At 39.0% G+C, this 22,416-nt stretch overlaps 1 protein-coding gene across 11 annotated transcripts in view; it reads left to right on the forward strand.

Annotated features, from left to right (window-relative positions):
* ROBO2 (roundabout guidance receptor 2) overlaps positions 1-22,416 on the forward strand; it is a 930,309-nt gene that overhangs the window by 894,459 nt on the left and 13,434 nt on the right. For 7 of the 11 annotated variants that reach the window (XM_054165756.1, XM_054165759.1, XM_054165758.1 and 4 more), the window contains 4 exons: positions 51-311; positions 4,057-4,271; positions 15,132-15,314; positions 19,815-19,985. In XM_054165756.1, coding sequence (XP_054021731.1) covers positions 51-311; positions 4,057-4,271; positions 15,132-15,314; positions 19,815-19,985 — 830 coding nt within the window. The remainder of the gene's footprint in view (positions 1-50; positions 312-4,056; positions 4,272-15,131; positions 15,315-19,814; positions 19,986-22,416) is intronic. The other 4 variants (XM_054165760.1, XM_054165763.1, XM_054165766.1 and 1 more) reach the window with 1 other exon arrangement.

The following is a 22,416-nucleotide window of genomic DNA, read 5'->3' on the forward strand; positions in this document are numbered from 1 at the left end:
CACAGAGATCAGGTTTGTTATATACTAAGTTTACTTGGTTTTTATTTTAGATACGACAGTGATGGTTGGTGTCCACCTTTGCCAGTTCAGACCTACCTACATCAGGGCATGGAGGATGAGCTTGAAGAAGATGATGATCGTGTTCCCACACCTCCTGTCCGAGGAGTAGCTTCATCACCTGCGATCTCCTTTGGGCAACAGTCAACTGCAACCCTCACACCTTCTCCACGAGAGGAGATGCAACCAATGCTTCAAGCCCACCTTGATGAATTAACTAGGGCTTACCAGTTTGATATAGCAAAGCAGACATGGTAAATGTTTGAAGGGGGGCACGTACAGTCTGGGAAATGAAAGCACAAAACAATTTGCTCTTTGCTAACACAAGTATTGACTGTATTCAACAACATATTGTGATCAGTGATTGCCCATTGGAATGGGCTGCCTGGGGAGGTGGTAGAGTTGCCATCATTGGAGGTTTTCAGGAGGAGACTTGATGGGGTGCTTGGTGCCATGGGTTAGTTGTTTAGGTGGGTTGGATTGGTTGATGGGTTGGACATGATGATCTTGAAGGTCTCTTCCAACCTGGTTTGTTCTATTGTTCTATATCAGTAATGTTTCCAAGTCAGTAAAATGGAAAAAGAAATACAAAAACTCTATCTACAGTGTGAAGGCCTTAAACATTAATAGGTGCTTGTAAAATTATAATGCTTGGTAATGTTAAATCTTGGCTGAAAACACATATAAATAGTATTCCTCTGGAGTTTAGCATAGATTCAGCTAAGTAGTTAACACCCACATACTCAAACTTTGTGCAGTTCAAAGTGCTCTTTTCTCAGGCTAGCAAAAGATACACTTTTTTACAGGATTTTTGAAAACAATGAGATTCAAAATTTCTGATTAAAAATAATAGTAATTTGAAATAGCACTATAGCAGCTTTTACCCTGTACCACATGAGAATGAAGCATTTGCATCTCTGACTGTAGTTTAAAATACCATGGAAATTTGTGATTCATATGGAAAAGCCTGTAGCAGGGCATTTTTAGTATTTACAAAGTGGATCTAGCGTTTCAGAGTGCTTTATGCCTCTTTAAAGGAAGAGCAAGCAAATACCACAGTAACATTTCCCTTGCAAAACAAACAGAAGCAATCTCTTCAGGGACTGAAAAAGAACTTGTCAACTGCAGCAGGATGGGGATATGGTGAAGGTCAGTTGCTTTCTGGATGTTCCCTAAGCAGCAGTTGTCCTTTTACAACTTTTCTATCCAGACAAAGCCACGAATCTCAGAGGACAGGAGCAGAGCTAGTTACCGAATGGCATGCTGCCAGCAGAGGAGCAGCCTTTCTTTGCTGGTAAATAAAGCCACAAAGTTATTCAGCTTGAGCTACCATAAATAGATCAGGCAGGTAGGCAGGTGGTGCCAAATCAAAGCCAGCTGTTTTCCCTGGACAGTGTCGAAGCCTCGAGGCTTGTCTGCAATCTGCACTCAATCAACAGGGTACTTCGGTCCTGCTGCAGTGCTGCGCTGCCAAGCAAGGACCCTGGCCTGCCTGTGGGACAGACCCAAATCCCAGGCAGCAGCTAGACCTGGCCTGTTGAAGGTAGCTGACATCTGAGCCAGCACACAGATGCATACCCTGTCTGCACCATCAGTCACTGCTGCATTTTGCAGCTGTTACACTTTCTACGCCCTACAAACCATGGGTGCCAATCTGTGGGAGGATAATGTAGCAGGACTCTGTAGCAAAGCCTCTTACAGCTGACAGGAAAGGTCTTGCTCCCTTTTTGGAGAAAAGAAAATTGATTGGAAACTTTCATAATGTAGGCAAGAATGTACAGCTTTTAACTTCTCTCTTGTATAAGGTCAATGTAGTTGAACCTGCAGTTCTGGAAAAAATATCCAGGAGATAACCTTTATTTTCATACTAGGACCTTTTAACAGGCTTTGAGATAAATATTGAGGGTTGTAAATGCAAGCAATTTCTGTAATAGTAGTGACAATTCTTCAATGCTTTGCTATTGTTTGACTGGGCATGTAGCATACTGTTCAGCAAATGCTGTACAGAGTCAGTGGAAAGTTCCTTATTGTCTTAACTAGGAAAGAAGATTTCTTAGAATGGGAATAGAATTAGAATTAGAATAGAATTAACCAGGTTGGAAAAGACCTTCGAGATCATCGAGTCCAACCTATCATCCAACACCATCTAATCAACTAAACTATGGCACCAAGCACCCCATCCAGTCTCTTCCTAAACACCTCCAGTGATGGTGATTCCACCACCTCCCTGAGCAGCCCATTCCAATGGCCAATCACTCTTGCTGTGAAGAACTTCTTCCTAACATCCAGCCTAAACCTCCCCTGGTGCAGCTTAAGACTGTGTCCTCTTGTTCTGGTGCTGGTTGCCTGGGAGAAGAGACCAACCCCTACCTGGCTACAACCTCCCTTCAGGTAGCTGTAGAGAGTAATAAGGTCTCCTTTGAGCCTCCTCTTCTCCAGGCTAAGCAACCCCAACTCTCTCAGCCTCGCTCTCACAAAGTTCATCTATCCAGGAGCATGGAGTCCTGTCAGATAGGTTACTGTAGGAGTAACAGAAGAGATATATGGAAACCAGCCAACCAAAAATTTAAGAAAGAACACATTAGAGATTATTGGGAAAGTACATAATGATTACAGCCTTGATCCAGGAAATCACTGCTTAACTACAAGTACAAGAGAAATTGACTTCAATTGTTCTATCACATGCTTAGCATTAAGCACTTATTTGAGTATTTTGCTTGATTGGGAGCTAATCACACTGTTTATTGAGGGTTAGTTAGATGGTAGTGCCCTTTAGTGCAATGTTTTTTGCTCTGCATAGATAAGAACCTGGTGTCTTGGCAGGTCATATATTAGAAGGGAAGCAATTTTTTTCTGCAAAGAAGCTTCAGAATAAGCATCAAGTTAAACCCTACACCAAAGTGGAGAGAGATTCCAGTGACATAACCTTTACTGTGGCATTCTTAGGTTGGGTTGGTTTACATTTGAAAAAAAAAAAAGGCAAAAAAAAAAAAAGTAAAGCTCTTTGAATAAAGAGAACCACTGCACTTAGCAAGTACAGGCAGTAGTACAGCTCATTAGAGCTAGAAAACAAAACAGGTAGCAGCTCTAATTTTTTTCTGTTATGCTAATGTCCAGGCAAGAGACCAACAGAATTCTGGATCCCACCCAAAGCACTGCTGATTCGGATCAGGTCCACAGCACCTCTTGCACAGCCACTCAGGGTTTCCTGTGTGCTTAAGTTAGTAATTTCAAGCATGATACGTGCTCTTACACCAAGGTCAGTCAGACCTGGGTCCCCTGGCACAGCTCACTGTGTACTTTTAGTGCTGTGGAGAATGCTGATAGTTGTTCTTTGCCCCTCCAGCCTTTCAGAGACCATACAAATGAAGCTCCAAGCCTCATGCTTGCCTTTGGCTATTTAGCTATCCTGTGGGTGATTTTTTGGCATGGTTTTTCTTTTTTTAATTGTAATTGCTGCATGTAGTAATTTCACACATGCACATCCTAATACTGCTGCAATTAAATCAATTAAACTACATAGAATTGAATAGAAAAGAATTGAATTGAATAACATTGAACAGCATTGAACAGCATTGAATTGAATTGAAAATTTCTTCTGCTCTGCTGGTCATTTCCTCCTCTTTAGCATGACTTCTACTTCAGTACACTGAGTCTGTTTAAGCAGAAGTGAAAACTAATTTTGGTTCAACATGTGATTTGCAAGGTGGAGTATTGGGTGACATTTTTATATGCTAAGCTGAGATTCAGAATTATGCTTTACCATGGACTTCCTAACTGATTTGCATTGTAAATGTGCAGTGCTCCTCATCTCTATAAGGGCAGTCTTGACCTTCCCTATCTCACAGGACCAGAAGTATATTTAAGACTGGAAAGTGTGCAGGTACTGTGGTATTAGAAACTGTGGTGTATAACTGAACTGACTTTTCTTCATGTAAATCGATTTCTACTGACCATGAGATATCTATTCTGATGACATTTTCCTTTTTGTTTATGTAGGCACATCCAAAGCAATACACAACCTCCTCAGGCTCCAGTTCCACCCCTAGGATATGTATCTGGAAACCTTATTTCAGATTTGGAAACAGATGTTCCAGATGATGAGGATGATGAGGACGATATTGAAGAAGAAACTGTAGAAATCAGTAGGCCACTAAGAGGTCTAGAGCATACTCCAGGCTCCAGTATGGACAATTTGGACAGCTCTGTGACAGGTAACCAAATGCACTGAATAGTGACATCAGCATATTCCTAGCAATAAAATACATCATCAGTCAAACACTTCCTAAGTGAAAATTTATTCCACTCTATTTCTCTAACATTTAGAATGTGTTAATATTAAACACTAAAAGAAGGATTTGAAAATACTTTGCTTTGCTGTGAAATGATAAGAAAAGTCATGAATTTTAAAAAGCTTTAAAGACTTGAAAGAAAACTCAATTATATCCTAGCTTTCATGAAAAGTTCACTCTACTGGAGAAGCGAGCTAGCTACATTAAAAGGAGGGGGAAGACCGTGGCTTAGGAATATATATTTCATACATCAGAAGCAGCATGAAAATGTTATCTGAAAGCTTTTTTAGATGTTGTTGTTGGTAAATGCTTTCACAGATGAGCACATGGATGCTAGAAACTTCAGAATAACTAAGTTGGATCAGCACAGGATTTATTTGTAAGTGCATTTCTGTAGGAAAATGTGCATTTTGAAGCTGCTTGCTGAATTTAGTAATTGTTTCCTTTCAATGAAGGTATTTAATTATTCTGACATGCCTTCCTTCACTGTTTCTTGCCCTTTACATGCCTTGGAATGTTACAATATGTATCATCAAAGGGGACCTAGAAAGCTACATTAAACTAATGCACAGAATCCTAATGAGTAAAAATCACTATTGATAAAATGTAGGGCAGTGAAAGAATTTTTTTTAATCATATAGGTACTATATGGATGTACTTTTTGTAAGAATAATTCCTTCTAGGTTGAGCTTGAGTCTCTATAAGATATGCTGTACCCATAGTGTACAGCTGTACAGGAGACCCAAATGTACACAGCGTTCATAGCTCATGAAGACTTCTTCAGTCTTTGATTCTAGTGTAAAACCACTGATTGTTAGTTATATTTTAAGGGAGGTTTGCTCACTACAATTTACCATAGCACTGCTGAATTTCACCTCATCATTCTTGATGTTTGAAATTCCAAGGACTTTTCACCCTTACTTAAACATTGTTATTACGAGAAGACTGCAGGAATATGGCAGTGACAGAGCATCAATACCTATAATTTTCTTCCTTTTCCCTTCTTGAATTAAATAGGGTGTGCCTTAATCCCACTTTCCAGGTTTTCCTTCACCCAGGGGCCAGACTGCTTGCCAATCTAATTAAGATTTAAGAATTCTCTCTCTGCTGCTGCAATTTGAAATCCAGATAAAGTGAGGGCCATAGAGTTAAAGTTTAAATCCCTGAATTGATAAGGTTAACTTATTAGTGCATGAGTATGTTAAGTCACTTTTCTTGACTTTCTAGTGTAATCTCCTTCAGGCTACAATTCTGCATATTTCTACATATCTTTCTAATGGCTCAGAAGCCTTTCCATTCAGCATGCAGTCAGAGTTTTGCACTGGTAATACAGCAATAAATTAAAAAAAAATATCAGTTTGCTATACATTTTCTATTTGGTATGTAGGAACATGTCAGTGTTGATACATCCGTAAATCAGACAATGAATGTTTTCCACACTTGCATCTACACCTAATATTGTGGACCAGTCCACCAAGCACAAAGTGAGGAATAGCTGCATTTCTTCTTCAAGTTGTAGACTTCTGTGCTCATTGGAATGTATTGTTTTATCAATAATACCCAAGTTTATTATAATGGTTGCACATTTTGTTTAATTATTAGAGTGTTTTGTTATTAGACTGTTAAAAACTTCTTGGTTTTCGTTTTTGGGGTTGGTTTTTTTTGAAGAAATAGGTCAGAACCTGGTAATGTATTCTGGGAGTGTACTTAAGGTGATCTAAATGCAGCCCCACTCATCACCGTTATCTTGATGTGGTCTCATACAGATGAAAATGAAGGTTTTTCTTTGGCTTTTTCTTTAGCTGGTTTAATTACTAGCTGGATCTGTTCCTTGGTCTAGTCCACCACATGTTAAGGTGTTTGCCAGCACTGCAGGAAGGGAATGTACAGCTGGAAGAAAAATGATGGAGTCCTTATTGTATATAGCCAACACTTAGACTGACTTAAAATAATTACAGAACTATAGTCATAAAAATATACCCATGTGTTAGCCTCAATGATCTGTAAAATAACAAACTCTCTAAATAACAAACCTACTTTTTTTCTGCAGTTACTATATGGGTAAAGCCTCCATTTTCCAAGAGTTTGTTTTGAGCTTGTATCTTGCTGGAGGTGAAAGGATATAGCTTATTCTACTTGGGAGAACTGCTTCAAAAGAAAACTTTAGGTTTTGTGTATCTGTTTCTGCTAACTCTTCTAGACTGCTTTTACTATGGTTAAGGAGGGTATAAAACACTGTATTAATGATTTCTAATTTGTTTCTCATTTTTTAATTTGGGTGCTTCTAGAACACTGTAGAGCAACAAGGTTCTTTCTCCATACACTGAGAATATATAAGCTCCTTCTTTTCACAGAGCTTTTGGTGCCTTAAACCAGTGTTTTCCCAGGAATTTATATGCCACCATATTTTCACTACTTTTACCATTACTTTTTTAAATGGAGTTAAATAAGAACAACTGATCCAGCTGAAGCAATATTTCTATTCGCATTGAAGTGCGCCCTGTGAGTTCAGTGTTTGTGAGAAATCTAAGTTGTCCACCCTTGGCCCAGATTTCTTTCATCTAGGGTGTCTGTATGGTGAGCAGGGCAAGTTTCCTAACCCTGTACTGTTACCATACCTCAGCAATGACTTGAAGATACTCTCGGGGTGAAACAGTACTTTGTTCTTTATGGCTGAGCTAAGACTGAGGTTTCCATCCAATGCCAAATGTGAGACTCTCTGAGGAGAAACGCTGATGCTGTATGAGCACAGCTCAAACTGCTAAATTGCTCTGAAACTACCATGTTACTCCTTCAAATTGTTTAAAAGTCAGGTTGTCTTCCAGGCCCCTGCGTTTTAGTTCCAGCTAACTGAAGAGTCAGACAAGGATTTAATCTGCGCCATTAAGTTTTTCTCCTTGCGGGTGGCAGAGACATAATGTTGACATCTACAATACAGTGAAAAGAAAGTATTGCACAGTATCTGTAGCTTAACATTTTCCAGAGATTACAAAGGAAACTCGAGGAGGGAGGTTTAGATCTGAACATTCGTGGAAGGGAATATAAACTTAAAGCCAAAGTCCTGCTTCATTCCCAAACCATTCAGGGTTTGTTAGCATCCCAAGTTACCGATTCTAATTATATATTAAAAAAATAAAGAAAAGGGAAAAAAAAGCAACAACTGAAAAGCAGCTGTAAATCTTCTGCTGTCTTGAGTTTTAATTCACAGTTATTTAGGGGTTGGGTTTTTTTTTTTTTGCTTTCAGAGACACACTGGGTTTTTAGGTTGGGTTGTTTTTTTTTTGCTTATGTTTAATGTTTGCCTTTATAATGAATTGCTGTCCAGAGTTATGGCATGCAGAGTCTGTTATAGTATTTTAGTGTAATAGAATTAATCAATTTCATATGATGACTGTTTAAGAAATTAATTTGCTTCTCAGTGACATCATTATGAATGATGCTAGTTTTGCTCACCACACTATTGTGGTCTGGGGATTTTGTTCACCCTCTACTTATTTTCCTCTCCTGCTGCACCACTAATGAAGCTGGTAGGGAGAGCTTCTTTTATCTTGAGTCCTGGTCATTCTGGCTGAAGGCAAAGATACACCCATTAACCAGCATGGAAATTAGAACCTTTTGTACCTAACTGATAGAAACTGATATAAGCAGAGAGAGAGAGATATTCTCATAAACAGTACCACTGCAAATGGTTAATAATTTGTTTTTCAGTATAATTACATATATCTGAAATTACAAAGGTTTCCATAGGTGGTATAGCTCATCAGGGAAGAAAATCCCTTATTTGTCATGTTTCTGTCTTGATGAAAAGAGTCACTGATAACTGTCTGTATGGTAGTTGTTCATTTGCTGTACCCAAGTACAATTACACAAAATCATTTTCATGAACCATATTTTACCATTGCAGAGTGCAATGTTTATATTGATTTGCTTTGGGATACCTATTGCAAAAGATTCTATTTTATAAACAGATTGACAGATTGCATTTAATAGGAAGAACGTGTTTCATGGATTCAATATGTGCTCAGAAAATAGGAAACTGCTACTTTTTGTATCTCATAAAAATGGTAATGCAACAATTAGCAGGGTCATACTGTAAAGCACAGACTTTAGCTTAATGGATCTAGGGATATGCATTCATCAGCAGCGATGGATTTAGCATAAAACGACATGTAAATGAATTGATGACTGATCATAAATTAATTTTAGTGCTGAAGAAGTAATAGAGACACAGCAAGATGCCACTTTATCATAGTATTTTACTGCTCAGCAACATTTGAGCAACTACTTAATGTTCTGTGTGCATTTCTTTTCTAACAGCTTGAATAAATTTGAGAAATTTTTGTGCCTTTCAGCAATATGGAAACCAAAAAAAATCTAGAAGGATTGAAAATGTGAACACAAATAAATCTGGATAAGTGACATAAATTCATTTTTCATTAAATGTTTGTGAAGGACATTAATTAAGATTGGACCTGTGAAGTGGCAAATATGTATGTATGATTTTTACCTCCTTTTATATAGCTCTTGCTGCTCCAAAACAAACATTTTAAAACTTAAGGGTTTATTTCGAGTGTGATATTAAATATTTGAGCAAGTTCAGCAAAGTATAATGAAAAATATAAACACAGGTCTAATTTTTGAACTGTGATCATACTCAGAATCTACACTCATCCCTTTCTATTATTCTTTCTTATTTTAATGGTCCGATTGCTATTGCCCCTTTTATTCCATCACTTCCACCAAAATCGGTGGACAGTCTTTTTTATCATGACAGCAGTCAAATATATCCCAAAGAGGATAACGTCTTTCTCCTGTACAAATACTAAAGGAATTGTGTAACTACTTTTTGCTGAAGCATCATAGAATCAATAAGGTTGGAAAAGACCTCAAAGATCATCAAGTCCAACCTGTCAGCCAACACCTCATGACTACTAAACCATGGCACCAAGTGCCATGTCCAATCCCTTCTTGAACACCTCCAGGGATGGTGACTCCACCACCTCCCTGGGCAGCCCATTCCAATGGCTAACAGCTCTCTCTGTGAAGAACTTTCTCCTCACCTCAAGCCTAAACTTCCCCTAGTGCAGCTTGAGACTGTGTCCTCTTGTTCTGGTGCTGGTTGCCTGGGAGAAGAGACGAACCCCCTCCTGGCTACAACCTCCCTTCAGGTAGCTGAGACTTCATCCATAGTTCACCAACCTAAGCAGTCTAGCTGAGTGCCATCAAGAAACCTGCACAGGAGCAGGGGTTTAATATTATCATGTGTTTTTAATGGACTTGTAAAGGAAAGCACATAGGCATACACATACAAAGTCCCAGTGACATAATGTGTGAACTTTAAGCATGCCAGTGTTACATACAGAAAAGTATCTAATGGAACTTAGCAAAGTGTTAGCATTTTTGTGAGCAGCTTTTACTTCACAACTGCACTAGATTTTTTATTTTTTTTTCAGAAAGAGTACAATAACTTTGCAATTTGCAAATAACATCTTTATTGTCTGAAAAATGCAGCTAAAAGCTCCAGCATGCAGTCTACTAGAAGCTAGCACCTCTATTCACCCCGAGAGCAAAAAGTTTCTATTTGAATTAGCACCAAAGAGATATTTTATGGAACAAGAAAACAGAGTTCAACTTTTCACAGAGTTGATTTTGTTCTGCATAAAGCATTTACTGCTGCTGTCAGCAAGAGTAAAATTTACAGTTGCCAGAAAGCATAAAAACTCAAATGTGCTCTTGGAAAACATGTAGTGAGCTGCATGTAAAGGAGACACTAAAAGCCTGTTTCATTCCATTTCAAGATGCACTGTTGATCTCAAAGGGATGTCAGCATCTCTTATTCTGCCTTTATTCAGGGAAAGACAAATGTGCATCTGATTTGGAAACCAAGGGGCCAGTGGATGCCTTTAAACAAGCAGTCACCATGTGTACTGTGTTACTGCAGCTGCCTGGTGGCCTGAGGTGCTTGGGCTGAGCTCCATCACTCCCATGCCTTCTGGGCAACGTCCACACCTCTGGGGGGGCAAAGCAACCCAGAGTGTTACTGCTGCACATTTTGGTGGTGGAAAAGTTGTTTATGCAGGGAAACTGAATAGCTCAGGAACCAGTCAGATACAATGATCAGATTTCACCTTTCACTGCTGTGGGTGCTCTGTATGGCTCATGATGGCTTGCTGACTTCAGCACTTATAAAGAGTTTTGCCTTTGCTTCCAGCAACCAAAAGGTTCATTGAATCACTGATTCACAGAGTGGTTGGAGTTGGACAGCCGTGGGTTAGATGTTTGGGTGGTGTTGGATTGGTTGATGGGTTGGATGCGATGATCTTGAAGGTCTCTTCCAACCTGGTTTATTCTATGTATTCTATGTATTCTAATCCAACCCCTCTGGCCATGTCCCACAGGGACCAGGTTGATCAAAGCCTTGTGTAACCTCTGAGTACTTCCAGTGATGGAGCGTGCACAGCTTCTTGAGGCCACCTGTTTCAGTGCAGCATCACCCTCATTGTAAAAAATATCTTCCTTATATCCAGTCTAAACTTACCATTTTTCAACTTAAAACCATTGTATTTTGTCCTAGCACTACAGCCATTGGTAAAATGTCTTTCTCCATCTTTCTTGTAATCCCCTTTTAAGTATTGAAAGGCTGCAGTAAGATATCTCCAGAGCCCCTTATTCTCCGAGATAAACAACACAAACTCTCAGCCTTTCCTCACAGAAGAGGTGTTCCAGCCCTCAAACGATTTTTGTGTCCCTCCCCTGAACCCATTTGAACAGGTCCATGTCTGTCTTATGCTGGGGCTCCAGAGCCGAGTGAAGTGTTTCAGATGGGGGCATTATTTGGTTTACTTTTCAACCGTGTTGAGCTCTCAGGAAAGCTCACACTGCTGTGAGAATTGAGATATGCTTCTAGTCTGACTGGTGGTCCCTTCCTGCTGGAGGAGAGGGGAATGGGAAGTGATCCATGGGCAGAGTGCACTCAGTCACAGAGTGCCTTGCTAATGCTTGCTGTCCATGGAAGGCAGAGGAATCCAGGAAGCTGGGTTCCCTATAGGGTTAGCCTGAAAAATAGGCAGTCTGATAACAGCTCTCTACTAATAATTAAAATTTAGCTAGAGTTAGGGACTCCCAGCATGTCTGTGAGTGGTAGAAAAATAGCAACTTTTATTAGACAAACACTGAGAGTGTCTCATCCAGCTTATCATATTATACAGTGTGTAACAGCTGAGTGACTGGTTAGCAAATGAAGAGAGCAATGTGAGCAAATGGAAATTTAAACCCAAGCTCCTTTAAAACATCCATAGTCTTGTGCCTATGATACTGAAAACCCTACCTATTTGGTACACTACGTTTTTATATGTTGCTGTGTGGAATAGAATGTATCATGTAAAACCCTCAAGCCCTGAAGGTAGTAAAATACATATTAAATTTTTAGCACCCTATTATTGTCCTCTGATATCTGTAGGTCTAGTTATAGTTTTGTGTTTCAGCTTGTTCTTACATGCCTGGCAGAATATGTTGATAAGCAATTGTTTGAAAATGCCCTCAGCTACAGCATTTAATCTTATATCATCATGAAGTGTTTTATCTGTAGTATCTCTTTTCATACATCATCAGTAACTGTTGGTAGGCCTTTTTACTCTCCATTCACTATAATGTCCTAGTGCACTTTGATTGTTAGTTCAGAAACTATCTTCTCAAAGGAAATTCAGTTTCAGCCTTCCCTTGCTGTTATCTAGGCTTCCTTACATCTGTCTGCTTCGGGTCGAGTCTGTTTGGAAAATAACAATTTTATGTGTGCTCTTGGCAAGCAGAATCAAACTCTTGTCACTCCCTGTTGCACTTAACACACTTTCTGCCTGTCAGACCTCCATGGACCTCTTCAGTTTCTTTTCTTGTATCTTAGGAGTACATGGACTTCTGTTATTACAGCCTGCCACTTGGCTGACATTAAAAAGTTTGGTGACTGCAGTATCACAAAAGAATCCGTTGATCTTGGGGTTTGTGATGCAGCATACTACTGACTAAATTCCAGTGTTCATTTAGTGTACTCATGACTTATCTTTGCAGGATGTTTTTAGTATTTGACACCATCATTAGTTAATTAGCCTATCAGTTTGGTACTAATAAGCCGGTCATTATTGATTTACTCATTAACCATGCTGAATACAGGAACACTTTCTTTAGCATGCATTGAAGAAAAAAAGGCTGTGAAGAACATGACTTGCATGGCTACACATCTCATGTACATTTACATAAACTGAGCTGTGCTGACTGAGGAGTTGTCATGGCCATGATGTATCTTTCCATGTATCCTCATGTCTTTGAAAAACAGTTCTCTGAAGATTCTCACAGCTTCACTGGGCTTATTTCTTTTTCAACATATGCATGCCACTGTTTCTAAAAAAGCAGGTGTTCCCAGAAAGGTACCTGTTCTGTCTCAGAACAGCACATATGTCAGTGTACACAGCACAATGCAATGCCACACAGCAGAGCAGGTCCCAAAAGCAGTCTGGTTGGGGCAACACTGCATATCAATACAGGCTAGAGAACAATGAAATTGAGAGCAGCCCAGCACAAAAGGTGCTGGTGGGCAAGAAGCTAGACATGAGCCAATAATGCACACTTGGCAGCCCAGAAGGCAAATCACATCCTGGGCTGCATCAAAAGAAGTGTAGCCAGCAGATCAAGTGAGGTGATTCTGCTGTGTTGAAACCTCACCTAGAGTACTGTGTCCAGCTCTGGAGCCCCCAGCGTGTGGGAAACATAGACATTCTGGAGCAGGTCCAGAGGAGGGTCACCAAAATGATTAGAGGACTGAAGCCCCTCTCCTGTGAAGACAGGCTGAAAGAACTGGGGCTCCCAGCCTGGAGAAGAAAAGGCTCTGGGGAGATCTTATAACTACATTTTAAGATCTGAAGGGGACCTACAGAAAGGCTGGGGAAGAACTTTTTAGAAGGCTTGGAGTGATAGGATGAGGGCCAGTGGTTTTAAACTGAAGCAGGGTAGATTTAGGTTGAACATAAGGATAAAGTTCTTTGCAATGAGAGTGGTAAAATACCAGAACAGGTTACCCAGGGATGTGTTTGAGGCCCTGTTTCTGAAGAAAAAGATCAGACTCAAAATGGCCCTGAGAAACCTGATCTAGTTGGAGGTGTCCCTCCTAACTGCAGGGGGGTTGAACAGGATGACCTTTGAGGGTCCCTTCCAACCCAATACAATCTGTGATTCTGTACCTCAGCTGGACTTGGTAGCTAATTAGCCAAGTTTCCTTTGCCTGCTGCTCCATTGCATAGTGCAGAATTTTCAGAAGGACAGGACACTGTCAGCTCCATCTGAACACACAAAAGAAACAGAACTTCATTACTTTGAAAAAAATCTGAACTGAGCAATAGCTTATGAAAATACAGCATACTGACACGTTGCATAGCTGATCAATGCTTCATCCACTGGAAAAGAAATTATAAATGAAGAGCAAATAACATGTATCCTTCCTTCACTATTTTGCTCTTTACAGTTGAGTTACATTAAGATTTCTGTGTTTCTTGCATGTGCTTTTCCTATTATCTGGGTTTATGACTGCAATTTTAAGATGTTATTATCACTTTCCTCTCCTGAAGCAGTGGTAATCCATAGATGGGAGATACTGTGAGGCCAGGATTTGTGACTGACTCATTAAATTGGAGTCTATATTGTGACTGACGCATTAAATTGGAGTCTATATTTGCTCTGCTTTTGAATGTTAATTTTCTTTCTTTCTTTCTTTCTTTCTTTCTTTCTTTTTCTTTCTTTCTTTCTTTTCTTTCTTTTTTCTTTCTTTCTTTCTTTCTTTCTTCCTTCCTTTTTCTTCCTTCCTTCCTTTTTCTTCCTTCCTTCCTTTTTCTTCCTTCCTTCCTTCCTTCCTTCCTTCCTTTTTCTTTCTTTCTTTCTTTTGCTTTTTTCTTTTGCTTTCTTTCTTTCTTTCCTTCTTTCTTTCCCTTTCTTTCTTTCTTTCCTTCTTTCTTTCCCTCCCTTTCTTTCTTTCTTTCTTTCTTTCTTTCTTTCTTTCTTTCTTTCTTTCTTTCTTTCTTTCTTTCTTTCTTTCTTTCTTTTATTTTATTTTCTTTTCTTTCTTTTCTTTCTTTTCTTTCTTTCTTTCTTTCACTTTAATCCACTAGAATGAACTACCGTAGGTCAGCTTTCTTCAGGCCATTAAAGTTGATCATCTCTCTTAAAGTTTTGAACGTGAAAACTACATAATACCAGTCCTGTTCAGGATTAGCTCTTGAAGCCCATGTCTAACTTCAGCCATACCTAGCAAGACACATACTTGTGCTGTCCTAAATTAAGGTTTCATTTTGCAAATGCCAAACTGGATGCCAATTTATAATAAGTCAGGTTAAAAAACAAACTTTAAAAGAAATCACATGCATTGCAATTTCAGGGAAAATGTATTAACTTCCAAAACATTTGTTATAAACATTTCACATTTGTAAAGAATTTGTGTAACCTTTTTTACAGGATCAAAGCAACACGGAGCAAGCTATGAATGAAATTCCTCTTAGCTTTGGTAGTACTCTCTTACATGAAGTTCTATCAAATAAACTCTGGTTTTCCTGTCGTGCAAGGACATATTAAGTGTTTCTTTAAGGGCTAGGGTTAAATGAATGCTGCTCTTTTGTATCAAGTTCTGTCAAATGAATTCTGGGTTTCCTGTTGAGAAAGGGCATGTTAAGTGGGTCTTTAAACTTGAGATGGTCAAAAAATATAAATGTGCACAACTCAATACAGCCCTACATTTGTTTTTAGGTTCAATGGTAAATGGATGGGGTTCTGCGTCTGATGAGGACCGTAACTTTTCTAGTCATAGATCTAGTGTAGGTAGCTCCTCAGATGACTCGATCTTTACCAGCGGCAGTTTTGCACAAGCACTGGTTGCAGCAGCAGATAAAGCTGGTTTTAGGCTGGATGGAACCAGCCTGACAAGAACAGGTTTGTAGATTCAAAGTTGATGCTTTCTGCATGAAGGGTGTCTCTGCCTATTCTCTTCTTCTCAGTGATTTTGCGTCTCATTCTTGTCTAACATGCATGGAATAAGGCGGATGGAGATATTGTTGTTGTATATTTTAAATGAAACTTTGCATTATGGGGTTTTGTTAGTGATTTGAAGTAGTGAATAGCACAAGCTTTTAATCTGCACCTTCGGTCTGCTGCAGTTTCCCTTTGTGCTGACTCTGCTGTAGATTTACTGACATATGCTTCATTTAATATTTCAGTGAAGGGACCACTAATTCTGCCATGCAGTCTTTGATTTCATTGTTTTCAAAATCTCCTCACAATCATTTGCATTTACAGTGATGAACATCATGATTAAACTAAACTATTATCTCCATCCCTGCTCTTCTGTTGCATCTCTTCTTGCAAAAATGTATTCTACTGTGAAGTTTTTCCTAAGCATGGGGTGAATTGATGTGCTTTTATTGTTAACAATACAAACTGTTTAAAAGCTTTATTAGTAACTGATTTAAAACTATATAATTCAAGAAATTAATATATCTTGATCAAATTACATTTTATTTATGCCAACTGAATCTGCTAACTTAAATGTAACAAATGCAAAGTGACTGTTTATTTTGGAAACAGCCAATGTTCTAAAATGAGTTAATGAAAAGTACATTTGGTTCATGTTTTCAAAGCACCATATGTTTTGTTTATGGGGGGAAGGGGGGAAAGGAAAAATTATTCTTAAATATTCTGGGGGAAAAAGAAGTATTTACATTTGCTTAGTTTTGTCAAAACTAATTATTTAGGTAATTAAGATTAGCTAGTATGATTTTGTTATACTTTCTCAGCCAGTTCCAGCCCACAGTTTCCATAACATCCCTATCACTTAAAACTTTTTGCTATTAGTCTGCTATGATGTCTATCCTTAAGTAAAATATGTGCACTTGTAAGAAATGTCTCTACATTCTAGGGCTGAAAGCTGCCAGCTTTCTTCATGCAGTCACTTCATGGCAAACACCGCCTTTAAGGAATGTTAGGAATGAAGCTAGAAATCATTGGCAAAGTCCTGTGTTGCTGACAAGCTACAGGGTGAACAGATACAGCTTTCCTCAAATGACTGGGACTTTTGCCGTTGACTTTGGTGGGACATCATCATCCTTAGTCCCACCATCATCCTTAAAAGATAGTTATTTCATTGTTAAAAGTAGTTAAAGCCCTCATTTGCTTCTTATACTAGTGGAAATTGACTGAGTAACTCTATCTCATAATTTGAAAAAAAAACCCAAAGCAATACAAAAGAAAAACTAATGTAGGCCTTCACTGACCTACTATGGCCACATTTGACCAAAATCTAATTTAAAATTTACTGGTTTGCTTGAAGAATCTCCTAAGCAGTCTTGAGTGAAACCAGCAGATTGTTCCCAATGTTTTGGGACAGTTTTTTTGTTCTTCTGGTATGGTTTGTTGTTGTTTTTTGCTTGTTTTGGTTTGTTTTGTAGTGGTTTGGTTTGATTTGGTGTTTTTTTCCTGTTGTTCTTGGCCTCGGTAAAGCTGAGGCAAAGATTCACCCAAAGTTAATGTTGTTTGACATTAAGACATTAAGAAGTACAGTTTCTACAACAAACAGACACCAAACAAAAATAAATGGGCATCCAAGTGTACATGCCCTTTCAAATAAGTATAATTTCTTATTATAGCTAGGTAAATGGAAACTACAAGGAAAGGATGAGAGCCCTCATGTCAGTTATATTTTACTAGCTTAATTACATCACAATTGCCCTGAGTACTTGCATGTAATTCCTGGGACAGACTATTGGAGTTCAGGATACAATGAAGTATCCAGAGATTATCCAGAAATTATTAGTTTCTTACTCTCTTAATGTTACACCAGGCAAAATGGATGGGGAAAAAAGAAGAAAAAACCACCACCAACAACAAAACCCCACAGACAAATAGCCCTCCCATCTTTTCCTCTCAAAAGCCTCTGCAAATGGAAATAACTGCAGTTTCATTACAATATGATACCTCCTAGAGTAGTGTGGATCAATCAGGTCTGTTAATGGACCTGCTGCACCACAGCAAACTCCCCATTGTGCAAAATGATGTCTTGTAGTGGAGAAGGAGCAGTATTACTTTTGTTCATTGCTCTGGATGCAGTCCTGACTCTATTCCTTTGCAGTCTGGACAGGTATTTTCACCTGTTCAGAACAGTTGTGAAATATTCCCACTGATATGAAAGGCTAAGTTGAACTTGGTAGCCTCACGTGATTGTGTTTGATTGCCAATCATGAGGCACTAGTGAATCCAGGTGCAAAATGTCTCATCTACTTTTATTCCAGTTTCTATTGTGTGATTTGCCATGAAGTTTTCCTTTTTAACACCTGTGGGAAATTAGTGGATTCACCCTTGTCTCTAAATCAGCTACAGAGAGTCTGACACTATTCAGCAATTCTTACTGGAAGGGCTGCATACAAATACAAGATGCTGTAATCAGTTATTAGGTGCATTGAATAACGTGTTTTGGGAGCCTGCACATCATTTGTGTTCATCCCACCTCTGATTCAGGTCAGCACTATTCATTTATAAAAGAGAGAATGTTTGGTGTCTATTTCATTTTCAAACCAACATTCTGAATGAATAATCACATTTCTTCAGTCAAGGGAGTAAGCATGAAGAATCGTTGTCCAGCACTCACTAGTTGCACTTGCATGTTGTGAGTTTATTTTTGCAAAACATCTGTGCAATGTGCTGTGATCTAGGACAACACTTCAGCCCCCTGTCTGATTTTTCTTTGCAGTAGTGGTCTGGGGCTTTTGAAATTGTTTTTTAATGAAACATTAATATTTTGTCTGTGTTCATCAGCTACAGCTGTGCCAGGTAAATGTTTCCAGCCTTGCTCCAAATGCGTATTACTGCTTTCTCCCAGCTCCAGATTTAGCTGCTTGGGTGGGCGTTCAGTAACCCATTTTAGTTAAAATAAGACAGGTTACTGTTTAATTTCAGTTTGGCTTATTTTGGTAGAGAATTAGAGGGGTTCAAATGTGGTAACCTCCAATAGTTGGCAGTGACAGGCAGCTGGGAAACAAGCCTGCCTAAGAGCAGTGTCCTCCTCAGGGTGCACGTCAGTCAGAAGATCAAAAATCAAGCCTGATACAAGTCAGAAAGTCTCTGAAGTCAAATACTGAGATGTTATTCTAACATATATGTTATCAATGTGAAACTTCATCTTAGATTATAGCTCCTTTTTTTTTCCTTTTCATTTTGCCCTCTTCACACTGTGAATACTTCAAACAGTACAGTGGGTAGCATGTTACTTCAAATTAGGCATATCAGGTCGTATGTGGTGGCATGTTGGAAGTAAGCATATCACTTGCAAAGTTTTACTAGCAAACATAACTCACAGCAGGGTAGACTCTGGTTTAAAGTTAACTAGAACATATAAAAGCTCCTTACTAGCTGGTCAGAAAAATAACAAATGGCCATTTTGCCATTTTCCATCAAATCTTACAATATTTGGGCCTACAGTAGCACTGACAGAGCAGACATTCTGACTGGCTTATCCATTTTCCACTGCAGATCGGATTAAAATGTGTAAGAACTTTATGTACCAGTTCTAAATGAATTAAACTGGTAACATCCCCAAAGACACTTAAGCAAGAACGACATAACAGATAGCTACAGATGTAGCTGGATTAACTGAATAAAAATATCAAAATAAGAGGAAGTGAATGTAGTAAGTGAACTGTGCTCCTGTGGTTCCTTTAATCATGTGCTCCAGAGAACAGCATCAAAGTTATTTTTTTAAAGAGAAATCACGTAGCTTGATTAGTTTCTCTCTCATATATATATATATATATATGAGCAATAAATTCAATCAGAATACATTAGGGTGGGGTATTTTTTAACACTTAAAAATAATGAAAACTATCAGGAAAATTATAGCATTTAAATATACTCCAGTTTTTATTTTTTTGAGGAAAAAAAGGGCCCTCAAGTATACAAACCTGCACTGCTACATAGCTTGCAAAATCAGTTATGTTTATCTCACTGGAGTTATTCCAGATATACAGTGCATATGGGAGCCTGTAAAATGAGAATCTGGCTCAGCAAACATGAAGGTGGAAGGCAGGAGGAGATAAATCTAGTATGATTGCAGAACTGTTTTCCTTCCCAGCTCAAGGCTGAGGAATTGTTGTGATACATCTGTTCAGCACACAGAGCAGGTAGGAGTTATATGGCATACAGTAGTTTTATCACAACAGATGGAATGATTTTAATTATAAAAGTTGAGGGCAAAAGAATGCCAAGTTTTTCACTTCACTTGTTCTGGTGTGTCTTACAGCAGTTGTCATCAGTGGATACCGCAAAGGGATACTTGTTTGCCTCTGAGAATTAGACCAGATTTAACGTTTCAGAACAGACATTAATAGAACAGTCCATTTCAAGATAATAACATTTTTTTTCATCTGGTTTCTCTTATTTTTTTAGGCAAAGTATATCCTTCCTCTCAGAGACCTCGGCCGAGCAGTCCTTTCTCTACTGACAGCAACACCAGTGCAGCTGTCAATCAGAGTCAGAGGCCGAGGCCAACTAAAAAACACAAGGGAGGACGGTTGGACCAACCCGCCTTGCCTTATCGTAGGGAGGGAATAACAGACGGTGAGTATTGTGGTGAAGTCCCTCATTATACGCTGCAACAAGCAGGTGTGCAGAGTGGAAGAACATAGAACAGTCTTCTAAGGAATATATTATGGGGAATTTTTTGTTTGGTGAAATGGGGTCTCTGGGTTGCCACAGGAGCAATATTGCAACACTAGCAGTGTGGAACTTTGTTAAGTGAATCTTCAAGGAGCCTTTCTTCATTGTTGCTTTTCTGCTCTGAACATGTTAGCATCTCTTAGGTTTTCTTAGGTCTCAGTATAATTACTACACAAAAATGGCTGTGTTGCACGTGAGTTGATGCTGAAAATATCCTTTGGGTAATTTTACGTTATAAGAAAGTAGCCACCACCAGCCGCAGCAGTATGCCATGAAATCTCAAAGAGACATATAGAGCCAGTCCCACAACACTGATCTTTGCTGGTTTTGACAGCCATCCAAGAGCTACAATATGTGCAATGCTTTTCTCATCATTCTTCCTTACGTCTTATCCATGCTGCATTCTTGACATCCACTTGAAGGTGTTTCCCTTGTTTCCCTCTTTGACATCACTTCTCTCTGACCACTACTTCCCATGTAGAAATTTCAGGTGTGTCTGTTCTGCTTTTCTAATGACTATGATCAGCTCAGTCTTCCATTATCTTTGTCTACCACCTCTTGATTTGGGCAAAAGATGCAATTGATGCCTGTTACTCTGAGAAATACTGGGCAGAAAGGAGGCCAGCCGGCTGCCTCCGCCTCATTTCTTCTGATCTCCAGCCTTGCCCCTGCAGGTATTGAAATGATCAGAAGGGAGAAGCAGACAAATAGAAAATCATAATTCAAGGAACCACTTTGGATATGTGCAGATGGAGACTTGATCACCTTCCTCATGCTGGCCTCTCTGGGAGTGTTCAAACTGGGGTGATTTTGAGAGCTAGGCTGTTCTACCAGCCTTGGTAGCTCCCATAACACTAAATGGACCATGGAAGTAGGTGTGATGCCAGTGAGGTTATCCCCTCATTTCAATTACAGTTTGACAAATTTTCCAATGTATGGGGAAAGTGTGAAAAAAAATCATTAGATTTTAGTATAAACATTATCCTTATTCTAGTAAAAATTACTGAGGAATCATAGAATCTTAGAATATCTCAAGTTGGAGGGGACCCATAAGGATTGTCATGTCCAACTCCAAGTTCTTCTTTAGACAGGTAATGTAAGAAATAGATTTGATTGAGACTATATTTAGATTGGTTTATTTATAGTGTGATGTTTATTCCTCTAGATATGTGTATAAAATCAATTAACAGCTTGTAAGGCAGACTGTGGCCTCTAAAACCACCAGACCTCTCCTCTCAGTCACATTATCAGGTGTACCGATACAATTTTGCAGTATATATTCCTTGTTTGTCAGACCCTACAGGTGGAGAACAGATTCTTGAAGTGAATGTCTTCACCAGAGGGGTTATTGTTACATCACCTGCTCTGTGGTTCATCTTCACTACTATATTATTTGGGTAAACAGCTTTAAAGTAGCTTAGACTCCAATGATATGGATCTGAATTGGTTTAAATATTAATGCCCTACTTTTCTGGATATATTCCAGAGGCTTTCCTGTTACACATATCCATTAAATAGGCGTGCATTGGAGAATAGTAACTGTGAGCTGTGAGAGTGGTGGTGCTGGAAATACTCTTTCTGTGCATATGTTAACTCTTCTGCGTGGCATACCCTGTCACCCTGAACTATGGGCCTTTTGGGCCACAACCTCTGTGTACTTCTGAGTTTGTAGTGCACTCAGTATGGTGGGATCTTAATACTTTGCCTTTTGAGTACTGTTGCTGCAGAAATATTTAACAATAATGCTGGTAACAGAAAATTCATGTGGTTCCACTTCAGGCCATGAGACCGATGGAAGCGTGACTCCTCAAGATGTCACTCCATCACAAAATCTGGCAATGTGTTAAATCAGTCAAAGAGATCCAGTTTTAAGATTTATTTTAAAAGACAACTCTCCTGTTTTCACTGGAGGATACTTTCACTTCTTGTCTTGCCACAGGAACAATCAAACACAACCTGTATAGTTTATTTTCCCCACTTCAATTCTTACTGAACATGAATCCCTAAAGTGTACCGGCAAGCCTGAGTCACAGCTAAATTTGCAAAAGAACAGTTGTCAGTTAAGAAAGCTAAAGATTATTGCTTCCACCTGTGTATATGTAAACAAACTGAATTTAGGTATCTCTGGCATACAGAAATTAGAAGTGGTAACTGGATGCTTTGTGTGGAATATTGCAATGATCTTTACAAAGAGAGACAATACCGCTATGGGCAAGCTACAGTTCGAAACATCAAGTAGGAGAACCTGGGATAGACCCAGCAATTCTGAGTCCTAATGCAGAGTAGTCTGTTCAGTTCTGGGCCATCCTGATTTCAGTGGGAAGCACCACTA

This window comes from Dryobates pubescens, chromosome 12 (genome assembly GCF_014839835.1).
Source record: "Dryobates pubescens isolate bDryPub1 chromosome 12, bDryPub1.pri, whole genome shotgun sequence".
Taxonomy (NCBI): Eukaryota; Metazoa; Chordata; class Aves; order Piciformes; family Picidae; genus Dryobates; species Dryobates pubescens.